The sequence below is a fragment of the Notolepis coatsorum genome, assembly GCF_963971535.1.
Source record: "Notolepis coatsorum genome assembly, chromosome: 16".
NCBI classification, from domain to species: Eukaryota; Metazoa; Chordata; class Actinopteri; order Aulopiformes; family Paralepididae; genus Notolepis; species Notolepis coatsorum.
This window is the reverse complement of record NC_140180.1, coordinates 4,275,081-4,297,233: the sequence shown is the minus strand read 5'-3', so window position 1 is coordinate 4,297,233 and position 22,153 is coordinate 4,275,081. Positions and strand designations below refer to the sequence as shown.

Genomic DNA, 22,153 nt, shown 5'->3' with positions numbered 1-22,153 from the left:
AGAGAGAGAGAGAGAGAGAGAGAGAGAGAGAGAGAGGGGGGGGTGAGTCCTCAGCCCTTGTGTGGGTGAATGTAACAAGTTCCTAACTTTTTCTTTACCCTATTATTTCATGCACACTTTATTCATTGTTTTAAATTATTATTTTATTTTCATTTGTTTGTTTAGAATTTTATGCAAATGTGCAATGCATGAGGGTCATCCTTTTGTGTTAAATGTCTCCTTATTAGGGCGGCTACGTGGTGCAGTGGGCAAGGTGCTCACCACGAATACTGTCTCCTTATTAAACAAAAAAATGGGGATGAATAGTTCAAGTGTCAAGTTCAACACACTACTGTGTTAGTAATCATTACTATGTAATGTTACAGTTAGTAAATTGGCATGCCCATCTGCTTTTTTTTTTACAATGCAGTTTGCACATCTTAGTTACTTGAAGATTCTGGACAGTATTTCTCATTGTGGCAATAAATAAACATGCATTTTTGCATAAAGCAAGCAGTTGTCTCATGTTGATAAGAGTATTAAAGGGGAACTATTTTACTATTTCTTTCACTATTTGGGCACTTTTACACAATTCCTGTGAGTCTATGGAACACCTCTGTAATATATATATTTTTTTTTATTCATTGTTTTGTATTTCTAATCAAGTCCTCAAAAACAGCATTTTTCTACCTCAAGATCTCAAGCTGTTTTGAGCCTGGGCTCCTAAACCACTGCGCTATACGGCCCCGCCTGAACATTAACATGCAGCGGTGTCTTTATGACATCACATATCGCGCACATTTTCAAATGACTCAGTTCAGTGAGGGTGAATATTGTGAGAGGAGAATTGGAAGAATGCGCCAATATGAGAATTAGAGACATAGATCATATTAATATAAGTTCACATAGCTAGGAAACAATGCTAAACACTCAAAAAGGCAATTTATAAGATAGTTCCCCTATAAAACTTGAAAAATATCAGTTTAAGGTAGATTCCGAACAGATAAAAAATATGCGATTAATTTGCCATGAATCACGATTAACTATGGACAATCATGCGATTAATCAGATTCAATATTTGAATCGATTGACAGCCTTAATAATTATACAGGACTACACAATTTGAATATATTACAGATTATATTGCTATTCTAGATGAATTCAAACCAACTGGTCCAATAATGTTGTTCTTTGTTCTCAGCGTCGCCATGGGAGATCAAATATCCAGGCCTACAGATCCTGATGTTCAACAACTAACACAGGACTTCAACACACTCACTCCTAAACAAGCTCAGGCAAAGGCCAAAGAAAGTCTTGATAAATTGAACAAGATAACAATAAACATAGCTGTGACGGGAGAATCAGGGTCTGGAAAATCCACCTTCATCAACGCCTTGAGAGGTTTAAGCGATGATGATGAAGATGCAGCAGCAACAGGAGTGACTGAGGCAGAGGTTACACCTTTCGTATCATCTTCGTATTGTTTTCCTATGCGTATCGCCGCGTCGTCGTGCGCCTGAGTCACACTTTCGTTTTTTTTTTCGTTTTTGTCAGCCGAGCACACTGATGTAGTACACTGCCAAAGCAGTAGGTGGCAGTAGGTGGCAAACATGAAGGCAATTTCAACCAATCAGAACGAATGTGCCAATACACTTCCTGGTGGAAGCTCCAGCAAAGAAAATGTCAATAAGGCAGGCGCCTATGCCGCGCCACCATCTTGCTTGCTCACTCAATGCAGCAATTCTTTTTTCAGCAAAGCCTAATAAAAGTGCAATAAACAAAACGGATACATTCACTGTGTGTTCTGCCTGTCATTTGTTGATGAAACAAAACTAACATCAACACAAGTGACCACCAAGAGCGGATAGTTTAGTCTAAAAAACGATCGGTAGCATTGTTAGCTGCATGCTAACGTCAATGGAGTATGCCATTATAACAATATAGCATTGTGGCTAGAAGCTAACGTTAGCTCACGCTACTTAGCCAGCATGAAACTGATGATATCGCGAGCTATCAGTAGTTAGATAACATTAGAGACAACGCTGTGTGTATTAAACAAAGGTGAATAGATGACTGGGCCATTTTGTTTAATGCTTGTTAAGTTGAAAGAGGAACTCTGAGCTAACAGGGTCTGAATCCTGATAGCTCACGTTAGCCAGCTGCTCATGCAATCGGTAATGCAGAATGAATGGATGTAAACTTTATTTAACATATTGCATATGGGTACAATACAATACGGCTCAATACAAACAATTGTTAAGGGAATGCAGACTGTTGTAGCTTGGACTGGGGTCCTTATAACAATAACTTGACAACACATGGTAGCTGAAGCTATTTGGGACACGGAGCTCTGTCCCAAACACACACACTGTTGTCACCGGAAAGGCACGCAGATGGTATCTACTGCGCAAGGGCGTTTTCGCAACAACTGCTCCGTGCTGACTACACGCTGTTGTCGACTCGTTTTTTTTGCGTATCTCCAAACGCAAACACAATTTTGCGTTTCAGCCGTATCCACAAAAAAAACGCCAAAAAACGCATTTCTGTGTAGATAGGACATGAAACGTCGTCAAAAACGTATAAAAAAACGCCAGGAATACACTAGTCTAACCATAGCCTGAGACAACCATGGAGCCTAAAAGATACACTCATCCTACCATGCCCAATGTCTACATCTGGGATCTGCCAGGCATTGGAAGCTCAAATTTCAACGCAAAAGACTATCTGAAGAAAGTGAGGTTTGAAACCTTTGACTTCTTCATCCTCATTTCCGCAGGGAGGTTCAGAGAAAACGACGCCTTACTGGCCAAAGAGATCAAGAGAATGAAGAAACTGTTCTACTTTGTTCGTACAAAGACAGATGCTGATGTGGCTGGGGAACGAAGGAAAAGGAACTTCAACGAGGAAGAAGTGCTCACCAAGATCAGGGAAGACTGTAAACAGAATCTTACAGAACTTGGAGATCCAAAGATTTTCCTGATATCCTCCTGGGACCTGAGCGAGTACGATTTCCCGAAGCTGATTGAGGCTCTGAAGGGGGAGCTTCCTCCAGACATTGGCTCTACACTGATCCAGTCTCTGCCAGTCTGCTCTCTGGAGATGATTGAGAAGAAAAAGAAGACTCTAATGACAGAAATTAGGCTGTTGTGTGTTTCCTCTGCTGGTGTTGCCATGTTGCCCGTTCCTGGTCTGTCAGTGGCAGTAGATGTTGCCATTTTAACTTCCTTCCTCAGAAAAAGCTACCACATCTTTGGCTTGAACGAGAAAACCCTGAGGCTGTTATCCACAAAATCTGGAGTCCCAGTGTCAAAGCTGAAAGCCGAAATGAAGTCCATCTTCTCAGACGGTATTACCAAGGAGTTGGTGATGATATTTGCTGGTTCTGTGGGGGTTGAAGCCGTCATGGCCATAGAGTACGCGTTGAGCTGGATACCTGTCTTCGGCAATTTGGCTGCAGGAGGTCTTTCCTTTGGTACGACCTACATTCTGTTGAAAAAAGGATTGGATGAGATGGCGGATGCAGCTAAGAGAGTTCTTCAAGCAGCACGTCTAGCATAACATCAGACCAGAATCATTTGGTTGAGTCATATTGGGGTCCTGCTTGATCTAATTTCTTAATGGGCAATTTGAAATATTTCATTACTATTGAAGACTGTTGTTAGAGCTATACTAATTGGCCTACATCTTACATTTATATCAGTGGATCTCAGGAAGAGTGGGGATCCTTAAAAACCAATAGATTGACCAGATGCATGCTTCACGTTGATGGTAGGGACAATATACACTGTATATTTTGGTATAGTTATACAATGTCTTTGAGTCTACCATGTAAGGATGGAGGAGTATATCATCTTATTTTACACTGATCTTTGTAATCAATTATGACGAGTAAACCTCTTTTAAAATGTCTGATCAGCATAATCAGTAAATTGCACTTGTAATCAATAGTGATGATCAGTGATGCTTATGGTGTTACTTTTGTATTCTCTACGTCACCATCAGAAATGTTTTGAAGCTTCTTTCTTTGGAATAGTAGCCACTAAGGTACTTGTATAAGTATATGTAATATAGCTTTGGTGGTTTGTGGAACACTCCTTTGGGCCAGAAGTCTAAACAATGCGTTCCTACTGTGTCAGGGTGGCTGACTGGTGTCTGGTCCTCTAGGACCATGGTTTTGGAAGGAGTATTGATAAACCTGGGTTCATCCAAGAGGGAAAAAGGGGTCTCTAAGGGCTTCTCCACCTAGCTAACAGAACATGGGTATGATCATAGTTGAGTGTAATATAGTAGTATACTTGGGGGCCGTTCTAGCTGTCAACAATAATGCAGGACTTAACTCAGAAGTCTTTATTTTATGAGCTCTGCACGTGACCCATCCCGTCGTCCTTCCCCCCAAGGGCAGCCGGGAGCAGACAGGGCGTCGGCGAGGTACCGCACCCCGAGGACCAATCCAAGTGCTCCTGCCCGTCTTTGTCAGGGACGCGACAGCGTCAGCAATCTGTTGTGCATGTTTTTCCATTGGGTTTCTCTTATCGGGGGGGGGGTCCCCAAGCGGGAATCGAACCCTGGACCTTCTTGCTGTGAGGCGACAGTGTTAACCACTACACCACCGTGCCGCCCAAAGTCTGTGACACTCTTCTGATTCCGGTGATGAGTGCCTTTGAGCGGAGTCACTTGCTAAAATACATTCACCTTTTACTACAGTTATTGGACAGTGTTTTAGTTTTTTTTATAGTGTATTGATTTTCTTCTGCTCTTATAGGATGATTTTTGATGCTGTGTGAAGTTACTTTTACCATTAAAAAGTCTGTATCATTGTGAGACAAGCCAATATGTTGCATACAGCTGGTTAGTAATAAAGTGCTGCCCAGATCTGGTAAAATAAAAATAAAAACTCACTTTCTGATGAAATCCCGAGTCAAGGTGTTTTTCTTCCCTAAAGAGTCGACTTTGTATACAAGGGCTTCCTACCTTTCAACTGTATTATGATACTAACTTGACATCTTTCAATGAACAGTGGGCCACGCCCCCTTAGCATACTGAGCGTTGATTAAGGTGGGTGTTTGTTTAAAGTGAGGTGTGTACATGTGGATGTGTGTGCAGTGAGTGTCGATGATGGGTTGTTACATATGGTGTCGTTGAGCATCCTGATGGCCTGGGGATAGAAGCTCTCCTTATACAAGCAGTTAAATTCCTACCCTCACACTACTACTGTATTTTTTGGTTTTCTTGTCAGTTTTAATATATACTGAAATTATTTAATTTGCTGAGGTTCCAGTTAAACCCCTCCCCTTTTCTTTCTTTCTTTCTTTCTTTCTTTCTTTCTTTCTTTCTTTCTTTCTTTCTTTCTTTCTTTCTTTCTTTCTTTCTTTCTTTCTTTCTTTCTTTCTTTCTTTCTTTCTTTCTTTCTTTCTTTCTTTCTTTCTTTCTTTCTTTCTTTCTTTCTTTCTTTCTTTCTTTCTTCTTTTTATTTTTTACCTCACCCATACATTGCATATATTGGATCTTGATCTTTCATTCATATTATCATGTGCAAACTCATGTTATACACATGAGAAAATGGTGCAAAAATGTGTACTACTCTATTTCTCCATTCAACAAAAGCATTTCTTCCTGGTCAAGTCTGCAGCTCTGAAAGGAAACAGTTCAATATATAAGACTGTGAGATATTCAGAGGTCATGTTCTTCACTGTCAGGATCACCATGCCAAGGGAACGACCAAGGCCTACAGATCTGATTCAAGATGTTTATTTTGCACAGTTAAACAGACATACAATGAAATTAAATCTTACTTTGCTAGTCCCCCCCCCCTTCACACAGAATCAAAAAATATAGACTTCAACTAGAATACAAAAAATATTAAGAAAAATGTTAATGCTAAAATAAATCTAAAGAATTTCAAATAAAGTATAAAATAAGGCACGAGTGACAGAGTAACAGTAGTGCACATTCAGTTCACACAGTGTAGTGGTAGAAGGATATGAAGGGCACTATGCATTGTCACAAATATTGCAAATGATGGTAGTGGAGGTGACAGTGAGGTCACAGCAGCAGTCATCACCCATATTGATCAAACATATACAGGACTACAGACATGTAATATATTACAGATTATATTGACATTATATTTCTATTCTAGATTCATTCAAACCAACTGGTCCAATAATGTTGTGTCGTATATTTCTAAATGAAAACATGAATAAATACAAGTGAAATGTACAAGGAAAATGATTTGAAAGACAAAATGCTGCTTGATAGAAAGGTTATTTAGAACACCATGTGAAGGTATTTCTGAGACCCTAGGGTAGAGGCGGTTGACTCCCCAGAAAACAGATGGCTGACCTTAAAGACACTAAAACTGACCCCTACCCTAAGTAAGGACTTTCAAGTTACGACATAGCAGAGTGGTCAGGAGACAGAGTAAATCGGACTGTAAAAAGAGCCTCTCAGATAGATAAGTCAGCAGCACTCAAGTGAGGCCAAATGTTCAAAATGCATCAAGGATATAGAGAAAACTAATAAGGTTACATGTAGGCATAAACTCTTAGAAACTATTAGAATAACTTAGTCACAATAAAGAATAAGTATTGGTCAAATGTTCATCAGGAAAATAAAGTGTTCTATTAAAGGACGGGGAGATATGGTTTGTTGTCTGGACACTGTCTGAAAAAGTGAGTCACTGGCTAGACAATAAAGAATTATCTTAGTATTCTAAAATGCAATCACAGAATGGTAAAGAGTTTGTAGATGGAAATAGCTCATGTTTTATTATTTATGCATCAAAAGCCAGTCTGTCTCCCCATAGACTGTGAAAACCGTTGTCACCAGAACCAACTGGTTGTGTCAGCAGAAGAAATTGTGTAACATGTGGACACAGGACACCAACAGACAGGTTTCTGCTGGAATGTGGACCAAAATAAGAAAAGCGTATGGACGTGAACAGGCAGGCAGGGTCTCCCCCCTCCCTCTCGCTCTCTGTCTCCCCCTCCCCCTCTCTCTCTCTCTCTCCTCTGATAAAAAGGGCTGAGACGACTCACACCAGGAGGAACCTGGACACACACACCCGGTGACACTCAGAGGAGACGGAGAAGGATCCCTGCAGAGCCAAGCCGTGACACAGAGGGACTGAGACCCGATGACAGACAAAATCGCTTCGCATCAGGAGAAGCGCTGACACACCAGAAAGGACCTGAAGACCCAGAGACATGGGGACAGACGATGACAGAGATTGCATCGCAACTGGAGCGCTGAGAACCTCCACCGACGGAGAGAGGATCACCAACCGGAGCTTGAGAGCCGAGCCGGAGACTCAGAGCCACTGACACCCAATGACAGAAGATCGCTTCGCAGCAGGAGATCCTGCCACGGAGAGAGATGAAATCAAGCGCTCCTTGCTTGAGCGCTGAGACTGAGGAGACCAGGTTGTCTTGACAACCAGACCAGCGAACCACAAGAGAGGACTCGGTGTTGGCCATGGACAACCTAAGACAGCGAACAGCACCGAGAGACGACAACAGCCAAATGAAAGAGACGATGTACTGTTTTAATTCCTAAAGCTGTTTTATTAATAAACACCGCCGCCCGTTGATTTTGACCATATCGTCAGTCTCCTCTTACTTGAAACCGAACATCTGAAAATACCTAAAACCATGCAGAGGAAAGGGTGAAATAGAACACTATACGTGAATGAAGAAAAGACACTTCAGTTGTTCTTTGTTTTCAGCGTCGCCATGGGAGCTCAAATATCCAGGCTCATATATCCAGGCCTCATCATCCAGGATGATGTTCAACAACTAATACCGGACTTCAACTCACTGGATGATGTTCAACAACTAACACAGGACTTCAGCTCACTCACTCCTGAACAAGCTCAGGCAAAGGCCAAAGAAAGTCTTGATAAATTGGAGGAGATAACAATAAACATAGCTGTGACGGGAGAAACAGGGTCTGGAAAATCCACCTTCATCAACGCCTTGAGAGGTTTAAGGAATGATGATGAAGGAGCAGCAGAAACAGGAGTGACTGAGACAACCAGGGAGCCTAAAAGATACACTCATCCTACCATGCCCAATGTCTACATCTGGGATCTGCCAGGCATTGGAAGCTCAAATTTCAACGCAAAAGACTATCTGAAGAAAGTGAGGTTTGAAACCTTTGACTTCTTCATCCTCATTTCCGCAGGGAGGTTCAGAGAAAACGACGCCTTACTGGCCAAAGAGATCAAGAGAATGAAGAAACTGTTCTACTTTGTTCATACAAAGACAGATGCTGATGTGGCTGGGGAACGAAGGAAAAGGAACTTCAACGAGGAAGAAGTGCTCACCAAGATCAGGGAAGACTGTAAACAGAATCTTACAAAACTTGGAAATCCAAAGATTTTCCTGATATCCTCCTGGGACCTGAGCGAGTACGATTTCCCGAAGCTGATTGAGGCTCTGAAGGGGGAGCTTCCTCCAGACATTGGCTCTAGACTGATCCAGTCTCTGCCAGTCTGCTCTCTGGAGATGATTGAGACGAAAAAGAAGGCTCTAATGAGACTAATGTGGCTGTTGTGCTTTTGGGCTGCTGGTCTTGCCATGGTGCCCATTCCTGGTCTGTCACTGGCAGTAGATATTGCCATTGTAACTTCCTTCTACACAACATGCTACCTCAGCTTTGGCTTGAGCAAGAGATCCCTGCGGCTGTTATCCACAAAATCTGGAGTCCCAGTGTCAGAGCTGAAAGCCAAAATGAAGTCCATCTTCTCAGACGGTATTACCACGGAGTTGGTGATAAGATTTGCTGCTTCTGCGGGGGTTGCAACCGTCATGGCCATAGAGTTAGCGTTGAGCTCGATACCTGTCTTCGGCACTTTGGCTGCAGCAGGTGTTTCCATTCCTACGACCTACCATCTGTTGAATAGAGGATTGGATGAGATGGCGGATGCAGCTAAGAAAGTTCTTCAAGCAGCAGGTCTAGCATAACATCAGACCAGAATCATTTGGTTGAGTCATATTGGGGTCCTGATTGATCTAATTTCTTAATGGGCCATTTGAAATATTTCATTACTATTGAAGACTGTTGTTAGAGTTATACTAATTGGCCTAAATCGTACATTTATTTCAGTGGATCTCAGGAAGAGTGGGGATCCTTAAAGACCAATAGATTGACCAGATGCATGCTTCACATTGATGGTAGGGACAATACACTGTATATTTTGGTATAGTTATACAATGTCTTTGAGTCTACCATGTAAGGACGGAGGAGTATATCATCTTATTTTACACTGATCTTTGGAATCAATTATGACGAGTAAACCTCTTTTAAAATGTCTGATCAGCATAATCAGTAAATTGCACTTGTAATCAATAGTGATGATCAGTGATGCTTATGGTGTTACTTTTGTATTCTCTACGTCACCATCAGAAATGTTTTGAAAGTTCTTTCTTAGGAATAGTAGCCACTAAGGTACTTGTATAAGTATATGTATAGCTTTGGTGGTTTGTGGAACACTCCTTTGGGCCAGAAGTCTAAACAATGCGTTCCTACTGTGTCAGGGTGGCTGACTGGTGTCTGGTCCTCTAGGACCATGGTTTTGGGAGTATTGATAAACCTGGGTTCATCCAAGAGGGAAAAGGGGGTCTCTAGGGGCTTCTCCACCTAGCTAACAGAACATGGGTATGATCATAGTTGAGTGTAATTTAGTAGTATACTTGGGGGCCGTTCTAGCTGTCAACAAAGTCTGTGACACTCTTCTGATTCCGGTGATGAGTGCCTTTGAGCGGAGTCCCTCGCTAAAATACATTCACCTTTTACTACAGTTATTGGACAGTGTTTTATTTTCTAGTGTATTAATTTTCTTCTCCTCTGATAGGATGATTTTTGATCCTGTGTCAAGTTACTTTTACCATTAAAAAGTCTGTATCATTGTGAGACAAGCCAATATGTTCCATACAGCTGGTTAGTAATAAAGTGCTGGCCAGATCTGGTCAAATAAAAATAAAAACTCACTTTCTGATGAAATCCCGAGTCAAGGTGTTTTTCTTCCCTAAAGAGTCGACTTTGTATACAAGGGCTTCCTACCTTTCAACTGTATTATGATACTAACTTGACATCTTTCAATGAACAGTGGGCCACGCCCCCTTAGCATACTGAGCGTTGATTAAGGTGGGTGTTTGTTTAAAGTGAGGTGTGTACATGTGGATGTGTGTCAAAGTCAAAGTCAAAGATTTGTATTGCCATGTATGGACGAATCCACATTGGAATACAGGTACATGAGCAAAACACTGTGTAAACAGTACAGGAAAAACGGGGCTGTACATTGGAGGTGGGGGGGGGGGGGGGGGAGTGTGCTCAAAGTCCTTCACAGCTGTAAAAGACTTAAAGGCATAAAAGAGCACACAATTGGCAGGTAAATGCATTTCAGTAGATCCCTGGCACATATAGGTTAGACAATACAGGGCAGATTGAGCTCACCTCTCTGTGGCTTTATAACAAAGAAAGAAAGAAAGAAAGAAAGAAAGAAAGAAAGAAAGAAAGAAAGAAAGAAAGAAAGAAAGAAAGAAAGAAAGAAAGAAAGAACGAAATAACGAAAGAACGAAAGAACGAAAACACCAACTCAACAATAAGAAAAAGGTATGTTTAAAAAAGAAGAGGTTTAGTATATTACAATTTTCTTGCACTGTTCTTGTTGGTTTGTTGGCAATAAAACTCATGGTCGAAAAGTGACTTCATAGGGAGACAGTGGCTCAGGAGGTAGAGCAGTCGTCCGGTAATGAGAAGGTTCCTGGTTCGATTCCTGCTCCTCCCGGGCAGCGTGTCGAAGTGTCCTCGAGCAAGACACTTAACCCCTAACTGCTCCCGATGAGCAGGTCGGCACCTTGCATGGTCGCCTGTCGGTGAGTGAATGTGTGAGTGAACGGGTGAATATCAGGCCTACGTTGTAAAGCTTTGGATAAAGGTGCTATATAAATGCAGTATATTTATTTCAAAAGTTGCCTGTTGTGTTCCGTGTTATAATATCTGAAACACTCAACACTGTTTGACGTGTCAACATTGTTACTCAGCTTGTTGTACAGAACATGTAAGTCTCTTTGGATAAAAGCTTCAGCTAAATGAAACATTGTAAATGTTAAATGAGTAATAAGGTAGAGCCTCGTCCAAGCTAACTTCAAAGGCTTGCTGCCATATTTTCCTTCAACTCTGATTTATGTAATGGAAATATGTTTTTATGAGTTTTAGCAATTTATTTAAGTTGTACAATGTAACCGCAGTGTTTTAGATTTTTGTATTTTAAATAGTTTAAAACTCCAGTCCATGTAATGGCCGCACCCTTAATGTCTTTAATGGCGGATGTTAGACACCATTCGAAAGTACGCATAATATTTTGAGAGTTTCATGTTAAAGGTGTATTGCGTAAAAAATAGCTCTGGGCACAGAATTACCTTTGTGTAACCGCAGCACTTGAATTTAAAGGGTAACTATTTTTTATAATTTGGTAAAACCAGAAAGAGGCATTTCAGTATTGTGTTGCAACATAAAAAGAGTGAAATGTGATTATTGATTTATAATCAACAATGTATTTGACAGTGTAAATATGTGTGTTTTGGTGTATTAGTATGGGGGAAGTTATGTGTGCAGAGTTGGGATGTAAATGGTGAATGTTTATTTGATGAAAGACATCTTTTTGTATTGGGAAAGACGATGAAATGAAATACAGCAGTAGTAAAGGTGGCCCGAGCTGACAACTCTAATCCACTGTCTGTTTCCTCATTGCTCCCCTGGTAGCAGGTTTGCTGCTGGTCCAGCTAGGTAACAATAGCATGTATAATAATGCTGTATATATACCATATATATATATATTTATTCTCACGGCATATATACCTACCCTCACCTGTCTGTACTTACCTGCACATAGTCCTTTACTATATCTATATCTGTACATATCTTACTCTTACTAGTTACGCTGCTGGCCAGTAGTAGTCATACTGTCTTTATTTATTATACTACAACTGATACATACATCTGATTAGCACTATACTCAGTAGTACTAATTTGTATATTTTGTACCCAGTTTAATCACCTGTACATTGTATTCAAGTTTCAAGTTTCTTTAATAGTTGTCATACAGAAGTACAGAATACTTTTATACAAAATGCTTCTTACTGTTGCGCTCCAGAGACTGTGCAAGACAAGATAAGTATGAAATAAAATAACATAGTAAAATTAGAAGTAAAAAAATGAGGTCACCGTGTTCAGTTTAGACATATGTACAATGTTCGATGCAGAATAGACGTAGTTACCATACAATATACAATACTGTGCAGTGTACTAATATACAATACAATACTATATAGTGCAAGGCAGAAATGGAGAAATGGGACGAGGTGCAATTTAGGTACAATTCACAGTAGGTGTACGAGTTGTAGTGCAAATCCTTTATCAATAAATATAAAGTGTAAGTGTGTTTGTGTGATCTAAAGTGTGGAGAGTGGGTGCTGCAGTGTGTTGTTTGTTTGAGTGAGTGTATATTGTTGTTGCACTTTACTGCTACATTTGCACTCTGGTTGGCTGCCAAAATTTATTTTCATTGTACTGTACTTGTGCTGTATGATGACAATACATTTGAATCTAATCTAAATACGCATTCAGTAATGATGTCCAGTTAAGCCCCCCCCCCCTGTACCTCACCTGTATATTGCATGTATTGGATCTTGATCTTTCATTTATATTATCATGTGCAAAATCATATTATACACATGAATAAATGGTGCAAAAATGTGCACCACTCTATTTCTTCATTCAACAAAAGCTTTTCTTCCTGGTCAAGTCTGTTGTGATTCACTATAAATTACTCCCCACACACGTCCTTTAGAATATTGTAAACAGAAATTAAACAGACATACAATCGTGAGAGTCCTCGCTGTCAGGTGAAAAGAAGCGGCTGGCTGACTCCACATGTATCGGAGCCGGAGGAGGCATGTGGTAGTTCTACACCCTCCCTAGGCCGACAGTGGGACAATGTGCGCAACGACCAGGAAGGGAATTGGCATAACGACTAAATTGGGATGGGAGCAAAAATACAGAAAAAGTGAGAACAAAAAATATATATATATAAAAAAAAAGAAAAAACGTTGATGCTAAAATAAATCTTAAAAAATACAAATATAGTATAGAATAGTAAGAGTAACAGTGTTGCACATTCAGTTCACAGTGTAGTGGTAGAAGGATATAAAGTGCACTATGCATTGTTGCAAATATAGGAAATGATAGTAGTGGAGGGGACAGTGAGGTCACAGCAGCAGGCGGCACCCATATTGATCAAACATCATTATTAAGGCTGTCAAAGTGAACGCGTCAGCGCAAAACTCTTAACGCCACTATTTTTTTTATCGCGAGATTAACGTTTTAAAAATATATATATTTTTTTATATATTCTTTTTTACTAGACTTCACTCAGGTGTATTATTGATACTATGTTTGTTTCTGACTCAAAGTGTGTGTGTGTGTGTGTGTGTGTGTGTGTGTGTGTGTGTGTGTGTGTGTGTGTGTGTGTGTGTGTGTGTGTGTGTGTGTACGTGTGCGTGTGTGTGTGTGTGTGTGGAGATAAGTCACTTCACCTCCTTATTTGGAGATAAGCAGTGTTGTGCTAGTTACTGAAAAATAGTAACTCAGTTACTTTACTAGTTACTTCATTTCAAAGTAACTTCGTTACTGTACTAGTTACTTACACCCAAAAGTAATGAGTTACTGTGAAAAGTAACTATTTAGTTATTTAAAAAAGAAAATAAAAAAAAAGATTGCTCCCGAGTCCCATGCCCCAGATAGTACCTCACCCCTGCCCACTTTGACAACCTAGGATGGCTTAGAGTAGACGACAGAGTACAGCAACTTGCAATGGGCCTGGTCTACAAGATACACTATACGACCGGGGTACCCATGTACATGTCAAAATACTTCCCAAAGGTCAGTGAATACCACGATCACAACACCAGAGGAAGCTCAACAAATCATGTAAAACCCAGATTCGGCTCAAACAAGGGACTAAACACGTTTCGCAATTATGCCACAACAATGTGGAACGCCCTACCCAAAGCTAGGGGTAACAGTACTGTATATTTGAATACCGTTTATGTCACAAATGTATCAGTACTAAATACCTATATGTCCCTATGCCATAAATGTCATGTATGTTGTGTATGTCATAAATGTCTATATGAATTGAAAATGGGGGACCCTGATGGAAACAAGACAAACGTCTTTCTCAGGTCTGCATCCCCTTAACAATTCTATGTATTGAGCCGTACTGTATTGTACCCATTCTGCAATCTGTTAAATAAAGTTTTCATTCATTCATTCATTCATTCACCATCTTGCAAGTTGCAACGTTGTTTAAGATATCAATCAAAGCATTGCAACGTTAGAATAGTTAGGATATCAATTGTGCATGAAAGGACTATATTTATATTGTTTGATTAGTATTATGAGATTCCCTGGCAGATTTCGTACAGTCAAAATCCGTTGATCAACTTGAGTTTCAGTGAACACATTGGATTGCACTCACCAAAGTCTGCGGTGGTCGAGATGTAGTAACGTTACGTTAGTCCAGTTGACTCCAGCAGCGCCTCAAACATGTTCTTTATCTCGTTTCCATGTTGTATATTAATTATCTCTCCAAGTAGTTGCTAAATGGTTTGTTAGTTTGTTACTGCGTTCTTTTTATGTAGATTCATAGCGAGCGTCCTCTTGTTGTTTACTATAGAGAGCGTCTATTTCTTTCCGTAGCCGCATTTCTGGTTTGCGGCGCATTTCTGATTGGCCAGTGGCCAGACTCGCCGTCGCCTCGTATCATTCTACGCGGGTGGGGATGAGGATAATAATAATAATAATAATAATAATAATAATAATAATAATAATAATAATAATAATAATAATAATAATAATAATAATAATAATAATAATAATAATAATAATAATAATAATAATAATAATAATAATAATCACTACCGCTCGCTATCAATCTACGCCGTATATAACGCAAATAACGCAGTGACGAACCATTCAGTAACGTAAGTAGCGTTACTGAATTTCAAAAGTAATGCGTTAGAGTACTAGTTGCGGCAAAAAGTAACTTCGTTTATGTCCCAACACTGGAGATAAGTCACTTCACCAGTTTATATAGCCACTGAAGTTAGAAGTGAAAGGCTCCTGCCTCTAGAGGGCGCACTTGTGTTATTATAATACGGCTAGGCCTATATTATTGTTAAGGAATCAACTGACTGATGGAAAGATGGACCATTCTCAAGGCTCCTGACATATGTAGCCTACAGACAAACACGTGTGTGTGTGTGTGCACACAAAGCCCCAATTCAAGATCCCCCTCCAGAGCCTCGATTAGTTTCTGGAAATCATACTTTCTCAGGTCAAAGGAAGATATTTGGATCTCCAAGTTCTGTAAGATTCTTTTTACGGTCTTCCCTGATCTTGGTGAGCATGAGCACGTCTACCTCGTTGAAGTTCCTTCTCCTTTGTTCCACAGCCACATCGGCATCTGTCTTTGTACGAAGAAAGTAAGAACACCTTCTTCATCATCAACTCTCAGTATGCTGAGGGGGCGTGGCCCTTAAGGGGGCGTGGCCCGCTGTTCATGAAAGATGTCAAGTTAGTATCATAATACAGTTGAAAGGTAGGAAGCCCTTGTATACTAAGTCGACTCTTTAGGGAAGAAAGACACCTTGACTCTGGATTTCATCAGAAAGTGAGTTTCTATTTTTATTTGACCAGATCTGGGCAGCACTTTATTACAAACCAGCTGTATGGAACATATTGGCTTGTCTCACAATGATACAGACTTTTTAATGGTAAAAGTAACTTGACACAGCATCAAAAATCATCCTATCAGAGGAGAAGAAAATTAATACACTAGAAAAAAAAACATTGTCCAATAGCTGTAGTAAAAGGTGAATGTATTTTAGGTAGGGACTCCGCTCAAAGGCACTCATCACCGGAATCAGAAGAGTGTCACAGACTTTGTTGACAGCTAGAACGGCCCCCAAGTATACTACTAAATTACACTCAACTATGATCATACCCATGTTCTGTTAGCTAGGTGGAGAAGCCCTTAGAGACCCCCTTTTCCCTCTTGGATGAACCCAGGTTTATCAATACTCCTTCCAAAACCATGGTCCTAGAGGACCAGACACCAGTCAGCCACCCTGACACAGTAGGAACGCATTGTTTAGACTTCTGGCCCAAAGGAGTGTTCCACAAACCACCAAAGCTATACATATACTTATACAAGTACCTTAGTGGCTACTATTCCTAAGAAAGAACTTTCAAAACATTTCTGATGGTGACGTAGAGAATACAAAAGTAACACCATAAGCATCACTGATCATCACTATTGATTACAAGTGCAATTTACTGATTATGCTGATCAGACATTTTAAAAGAGGTTTACTCGTCATAATTGATTACAAAGATCAGTGTAAAATAAGATGATATACTCCTCCGTCCTTACATGGTAGACTCAAAGACATTGTATAACTATACCAAAATATACAGTGTATTGTCTCTACCATTAACGTGAAGCATGCATCTGGTCAATCTATTGGTCTTTAAGGATCCCCACTCTTCCTGAGATCCACTGAAATAAATGTACGATTTAGGCCAATTAGTATAGCTCTAACAACAGTCTTCAATAGTAATGAAATATTTCAAATTTCCCATTAAGAAATTAGATCAATCAGGACCCCAATATGACTCAACCAAATGATTCTGGTCTGATGTTATGCTAGATCTGCTGCTTGAAGAACTCTCTTAGCTGCATCCGCCATCTCATCCAATCCTCTATTCAACAGAATGTAGGTCGTAGCAAAGGAAACACCTCCTGCAGCCAAACTGCCGACGACAGGTATCACGCTCAAGAAGTACTCTAAAGCCATGATGGTTGCAACCCCCGCAGAACCAGCAAATTTCATCACCAACTCCATGGTAATACCGTCTGAGAAGATGGACTTCATTTTGGCTTTCAGCTCTGACACTGGGACTCCAGATTTTGTGGATAACACCATCAGGGATCTCTCGCTCAAGCCAAAGATGTGGTAGCTTTTTGTGAGGAAGGAAGTTACAATGGCAACATCTACTGCCACTGACAGACCAGGAACGGGCACCATGGCAACACCAGCAGAGGAAAAGCACAACAGCCAAATTAGTCTCATTAGAGTCTTCTTTTTCTTCTCAATCATCTCCAGAGAGCAGACTGGCAGAGACTGGATCAGTGTAGAGCCCATGTCTGGAGGAAGATCCTCCTTCAGAGCCTCAATCAGCTTCTGGAAATCATACTTTCCCAGTTCCCAGGAGGATATCAGGAAAATCTTTGGATCTTCAAGTTCTGTAAGATTCTGTTTACAGTCTTCCCTGATCTTGGTGAGCACGTCTTCTTTGTTGAAGTTCTTTTTCCTTTGTTCCCCAGCCACATCATTATCTGTCTTTGTACGAACAAAGTAGAACAGTTTCTTCATTCTCTTGATCTCTTTGGCCAGTAAGACGTCGTTTTCTTTGAACCTCACTGCGGAAATGAGGATGAAGAAGTCGAAGGTTTCAAGCCTCACATTCTTCAGATAGTCTTTTGCGCTGAAATTTGACCTTCCAATGCCTGGCAGATCCCAGATGTAGACATTGGGCATGTCAGGATGAGTGTATCTTTTAGGCTCCATGGTTGTCTCAGTCACTCCTGTTGCTGCTGCTCCTTCATCATCATCGCTTAAACCTCTCCAGGCGTTGATGAAGGTGGATTTTCCAGACCCTGTTTCTCCCGTCACAGCTATGTTTATTGTTATCTCCTCCAATTTATCAAGACTTTCTTTGGCCTTTGCCTGAGCTTGTTCAGGAGTGAGTGTGTTGAAGTCCTGTATTAGTTGTTGAACATCAGGATCTGTAGGCCTGGATATTTCCTCTGCCATGGCGACGCTGAGAACAAAGAACAACATTATTGGACCAGTTGGTTTGAATTCATCTAGAATAGAAATATAATGTCAATATAATCTGTAATATATTACATTTCTGTAGTCCTGTATATGTTTGATCAATATGGGTGATGACTGCTGCTGTGGCCTCACTGTCACCTCCACTACCATCATTTGCAATATTTGTGACAATGCACTTCATATCCTTCTACCACTACACTGTGTGAACTGAATGTGCACTACTGTTACTCTGTCACTCGTGCCTTATTTTATACTTTATTTGAAATTCTTTAGATTTATTTTAGCATTAAAATGTTTCTTAATATTTTTTGTATTCTAGTTGAAGTCTATATTTTGTGATTCTGTGTGAAGGGGGGGACTAGCAAAGTAAGATTTAATTTCATTGTATGTCTGTTTAACTGTGCAAAATAAACATCTTGAATCAGATCTGTAGGCCTTGGTCGTTCCCTTGGCATGGTGATCCTGACAGTGAAGAACATGACCTCTGAATATCTCACAGTCTTATATATTGAACTGTTTCCTTTCAGAGCTGCAGACTTGACCAGGAAGAAAAGCTTTTGTTGAATGGAGAAATAGAGTAGTACACATTTTTGCACCATTTTCTCATGTGTATAACATGAGTTTGCACATGATAATATGAATGAAAGATCAAGATCCAATATATGCAATGTACGGGTGAGGTAAAAAATAAAAAGAAGAAAGAAAGAAAGAAAGAAAGAAAGAAAGAAAGAAAGAAAGAAAGAAAGAAAGAAAGAAAGAAAGAAAGAAAGAAAGAAAGAAAGAAAGAAAGAAAGAAAGAAAGAAAGAAAGAAAGAAAGAAAGAAAGAAAGAAAGAAAGAAAGAAAAGGGGAGGGGTTTAACTGGAACCTCAGCAAATTAAATAATTTCAGTATATATTAAAACTGACAAGAAAACCAAAAAATACAGTAGTAGTGTGAGGGTAGGAATTTAACTGCTTGTATAAGGAGAGCTTCTATCCCCAGGCCATCAGGATGCTCAACGACACCATATGTAACAACCCATCATCGACACTCACTGCACACACATCCACATGTACACACCTCACTTTAAACAAACACCCACCTCATTGGAGTCTTCTTTTTCTTCTCAATCATCTCCAGAGAGCAGACTGGCAGAGACTGGATCAGTGTAGAGCCCATGTCTGGATGAAGATACCCCTTCAGAGCCTCCAATTTATCAAGACGTGCTTTGTCCGGTATTAGTTGTTGAGCATCAGGATCTGTAGGCCTGGATATTTGAGCTCCCATGGCGACGCTGAGAACAAAGAACAACATTATTGGACCAGTTGGTTTGAATTCATCTAGAATAGCAATATAATCTGTAATATATTCAAATTGTGTAGTCCTGTATAATTATTAAGGCTGTCAATCGATTCAAATATTGAATCTGATTAATCGCATGATTGTCGATAGTTAATCGTGATTCATGGCAAATTAATCGCATATTTTTTATCTGTTCGGAATCTACCTTAAACTGATATTTTTCAAGTTTTAATACTCTTATCAACATGAGACAACTGCTTGCTTTATGCAAAAATGCATGTTTATTTATTGCCACAATGAGAAATACTGTCCAGAATCTTCAAGTAACTAAGATGTGCAAACTGCATTGTAAAAAAAAAAAAAGCAGATGGGCATGCCAATTTACTAACTGTAACATTACATAGTAATGATTACTAACACAGTAGTGTGTTGAACTTGACACTTGAACTATTCATCCCCATTTTTTTGTTTAATAAGGAGACAGTATTCGTGGTGAGCACCTTGCCCACTGCACCACGTAGCCGCCCTAATAAGGAGACATTTAACACAAAAGGATGACCCTCATGCATTGCACATTTGCATAAAATTCTAAACAAACAAATGAAAATAAAATAATAATTTAAAACAATGAATAAAGTGTGCATGAAATAATAGGGGAAAGAAAAAGTTAGGAACTTGTTACATTCACCCACACAAGGGCTGAGGACTCACCCCCCCCCCCCCTCTCTCTCTCTCTCTCTCTCGCTCTCTCTCTCTCTCTCTCTCTCTCTCTCTCGCTCTCTCTCTCTCTCTCTCTCTCTCTCTCACACACACTCTCCCAGCTCTTTCTCTTTTGCTCCCTCCTCACCTCTCTCACCCCCCCCTCTCTCTCTCTCTCACACACACACACACACACACACACACACACACACACACACACACACACACACACACACACACACACACACACACACACACACACACACACACACACACACACACACGCACACACACACACACACACACTTTGAGTCAGAAACAAACATAGTATCAATAATACACCTGAGTGAAGTCTAGTAAAAAAGAATATATAAAAAAATATATATATTTTTAAAACGTTAATCTCGCGATAAAAAAAATAGTGGCGTTAAAAGAGTTTTGCGCTGACGCGTTCACTTTGACAGCCGTAATAATTATGTTTGATCAATATGGGTGCCGCCTGCTGCTGTGACCTCACTGTCCCCTCCACTACTATCATTTCCTATATTTGCAACAATGCATAGTGCACTTTATATCCTTCTACCACTACACTGGTAGATTTATTTTAGCATTAACGTTTTCTTAGTGACCCGGCACAGTCTAACCCGACTTGTTGAGGCGCTCGCGATTCTCCAGAAAAGCCCAAAATGTCACGCTATTCAGAAAATGGTTGAAATGGAGATATTGGCACTTTTTAGTGCTTTTATATGATATCTATATGTCTCCTTATTTGCAAAACATGATACGACTTGTAAATACGTTAATTCTTGTTAGATTGTACGGCTTTTTTCCCCCACAGTCTATTCAAAGAACTACAATGTCGAGGAGAGGGGTTACATTTCGGGGGGGGGGGGGGGCGCAGTATCGATGGGGAGACGCACCTAAATCCATTCCGAGACAATGGGCCCAGTACTTTGTTGGCGGTGTGAAAATATGTAACGTGTATCTTCAATGAGTCTATTTACTAAAGTCTCAGGATCGTATAGTGGATCTCTATCGTATCTCTGCTGTTGTACTCACACGTTTTGTTCAAATGTTCTTATAAATGATTTGGAGTCGGAGCCAGGCGCGAAAGGTACAAAGACAGTCTCGCCGTCCTTTATTGGAAGATCCAAACAGCTTAAAGTTCTTGCCAACTTTTCTAGGTCTAAAAGCATCTGCAGCACGTCTCGATTGGATAGGTTTTCAGCGTAGGTTTGGGGGTCGTCTCAAGATGATGTTCTCCGTGCCTCGACGTGGTCTGCTGGTCTCCGTGCGTTTTTTTCCATGTCTCAGATCTGTGGTACATATAGGGACTCGACAACCCCTCCCCCATAGACCACCGCAACACTTCCGGGATTCTGATTGATCCCATTGATCGAGTCTCTGAGATGTGATGTCACATGCCAAGGACTCCAATGTGATTGGCTTACCACCCTAGGAGACTGTCTTCCTCTCCAAATAAGGAACTGCGGTCAAGTGAGCCGTCTTTTGCTTTTGCGTGGTCAAATCAGCCGCTCTTGTTTTTCGAGTGCGCGATTAGTTCCAGGTTTACGGTAATGCATTCCTCCTGAGCCACTGTCGCTAAGAGTGCATCTACACTAGTAGCTCCTCATCAGAAATCCAGTTATCTCTTCTATCCAGAGTCACCTCCTTGTGGTCAGTAGACATGCGAAGGAAATGCACCTCGCAAGGGTCACTGTCTAGTCTACCTGGGTAAGAATGCCACGTCTAGTCTACACACTCTACCTGGGTAAGAATGCCAAGTCTAGTCTACACACTCTACCTGGGTAAGAATGCCAAGTCTAGTCTACACACTCTACCTGGGTAAGAATGCCAAGTCTAGTCTACACACTCTACCTGGGTAAGAATGCCAAGTCTAGTCTACACACTCTACCTGGGTATGAATGCCAAGTCTAGTATACACACTCTACCTGGGTATGAATGCCAAGTCTAGTCTACACACTCTACCTGGGTAAGAATGCCAAGTCTATTCTAGACACTCTACCTGGGTAAGAATGCCAAGTCTAGTACACACTCTACCTGGGTATGAATGCCAAGTCTAGTTCTGGGACTTAGCCAAACATCTTCCTGTGAGAAATGCACCCCCTGCACAGGAAACACATGTCTCCTAGACTCCACCAGGGTGGGAAATGAACCACTACCAGACCACCTGGCAATGGAGTGCAGGTTTGCTTGCGCCGGTCT

General features: G+C 40.6%; 3 protein-coding genes across 3 annotated transcripts; 2 read left to right on the top strand and 1 right to left on the bottom strand.

Moving 5' to 3' along the window:
* Positions 1–1,187: 1,187 nt before the first annotated feature.
* On the top strand, positions 1,188–3,537 carry LOC311242428 (interferon-inducible GTPase 5-like; the record flags this gene model as incomplete). Its single annotated transcript, XM_084331391.1, has 2 exons — positions 1,188–1,433; positions 2,596–3,537. The coding sequence occupies 2 exons, from the start codon at positions 1,188–1,190 to the stop codon at positions 3,535–3,537; spliced, it is 1,188 nt and encodes a 395-aa protein (XP_084187517.1).
* Positions 3,538–7,709: 4,172 nt separating this feature from the next.
* Positions 7,710–8,942, top strand: LOC311242427 (interferon-inducible GTPase 5-like; the record flags this gene model as incomplete). Its single annotated transcript, XM_084331390.1, has 1 exon — positions 7,710–8,942. The coding sequence occupies one exon, from the start codon at positions 7,710–7,712 to the stop codon at positions 8,940–8,942; it is 1,233 nt and encodes a 410-aa protein (XP_084187516.1).
* Positions 8,943–16,745: 7,803 nt separating this feature from the next.
* On the bottom strand, positions 16,746–17,921 carry LOC311242426 (interferon-inducible GTPase 5-like; the record flags this gene model as incomplete). The annotated part of the gene is made up of 1 exon (XM_084331389.1): positions 16,746–17,921. The coding sequence occupies one exon, from the start codon at positions 17,919–17,921 to the stop codon at positions 16,746–16,748; it is 1,176 nt and encodes a 391-aa protein (XP_084187515.1).
* Positions 17,922–22,153: the final 4,232 nt, after the last annotated feature.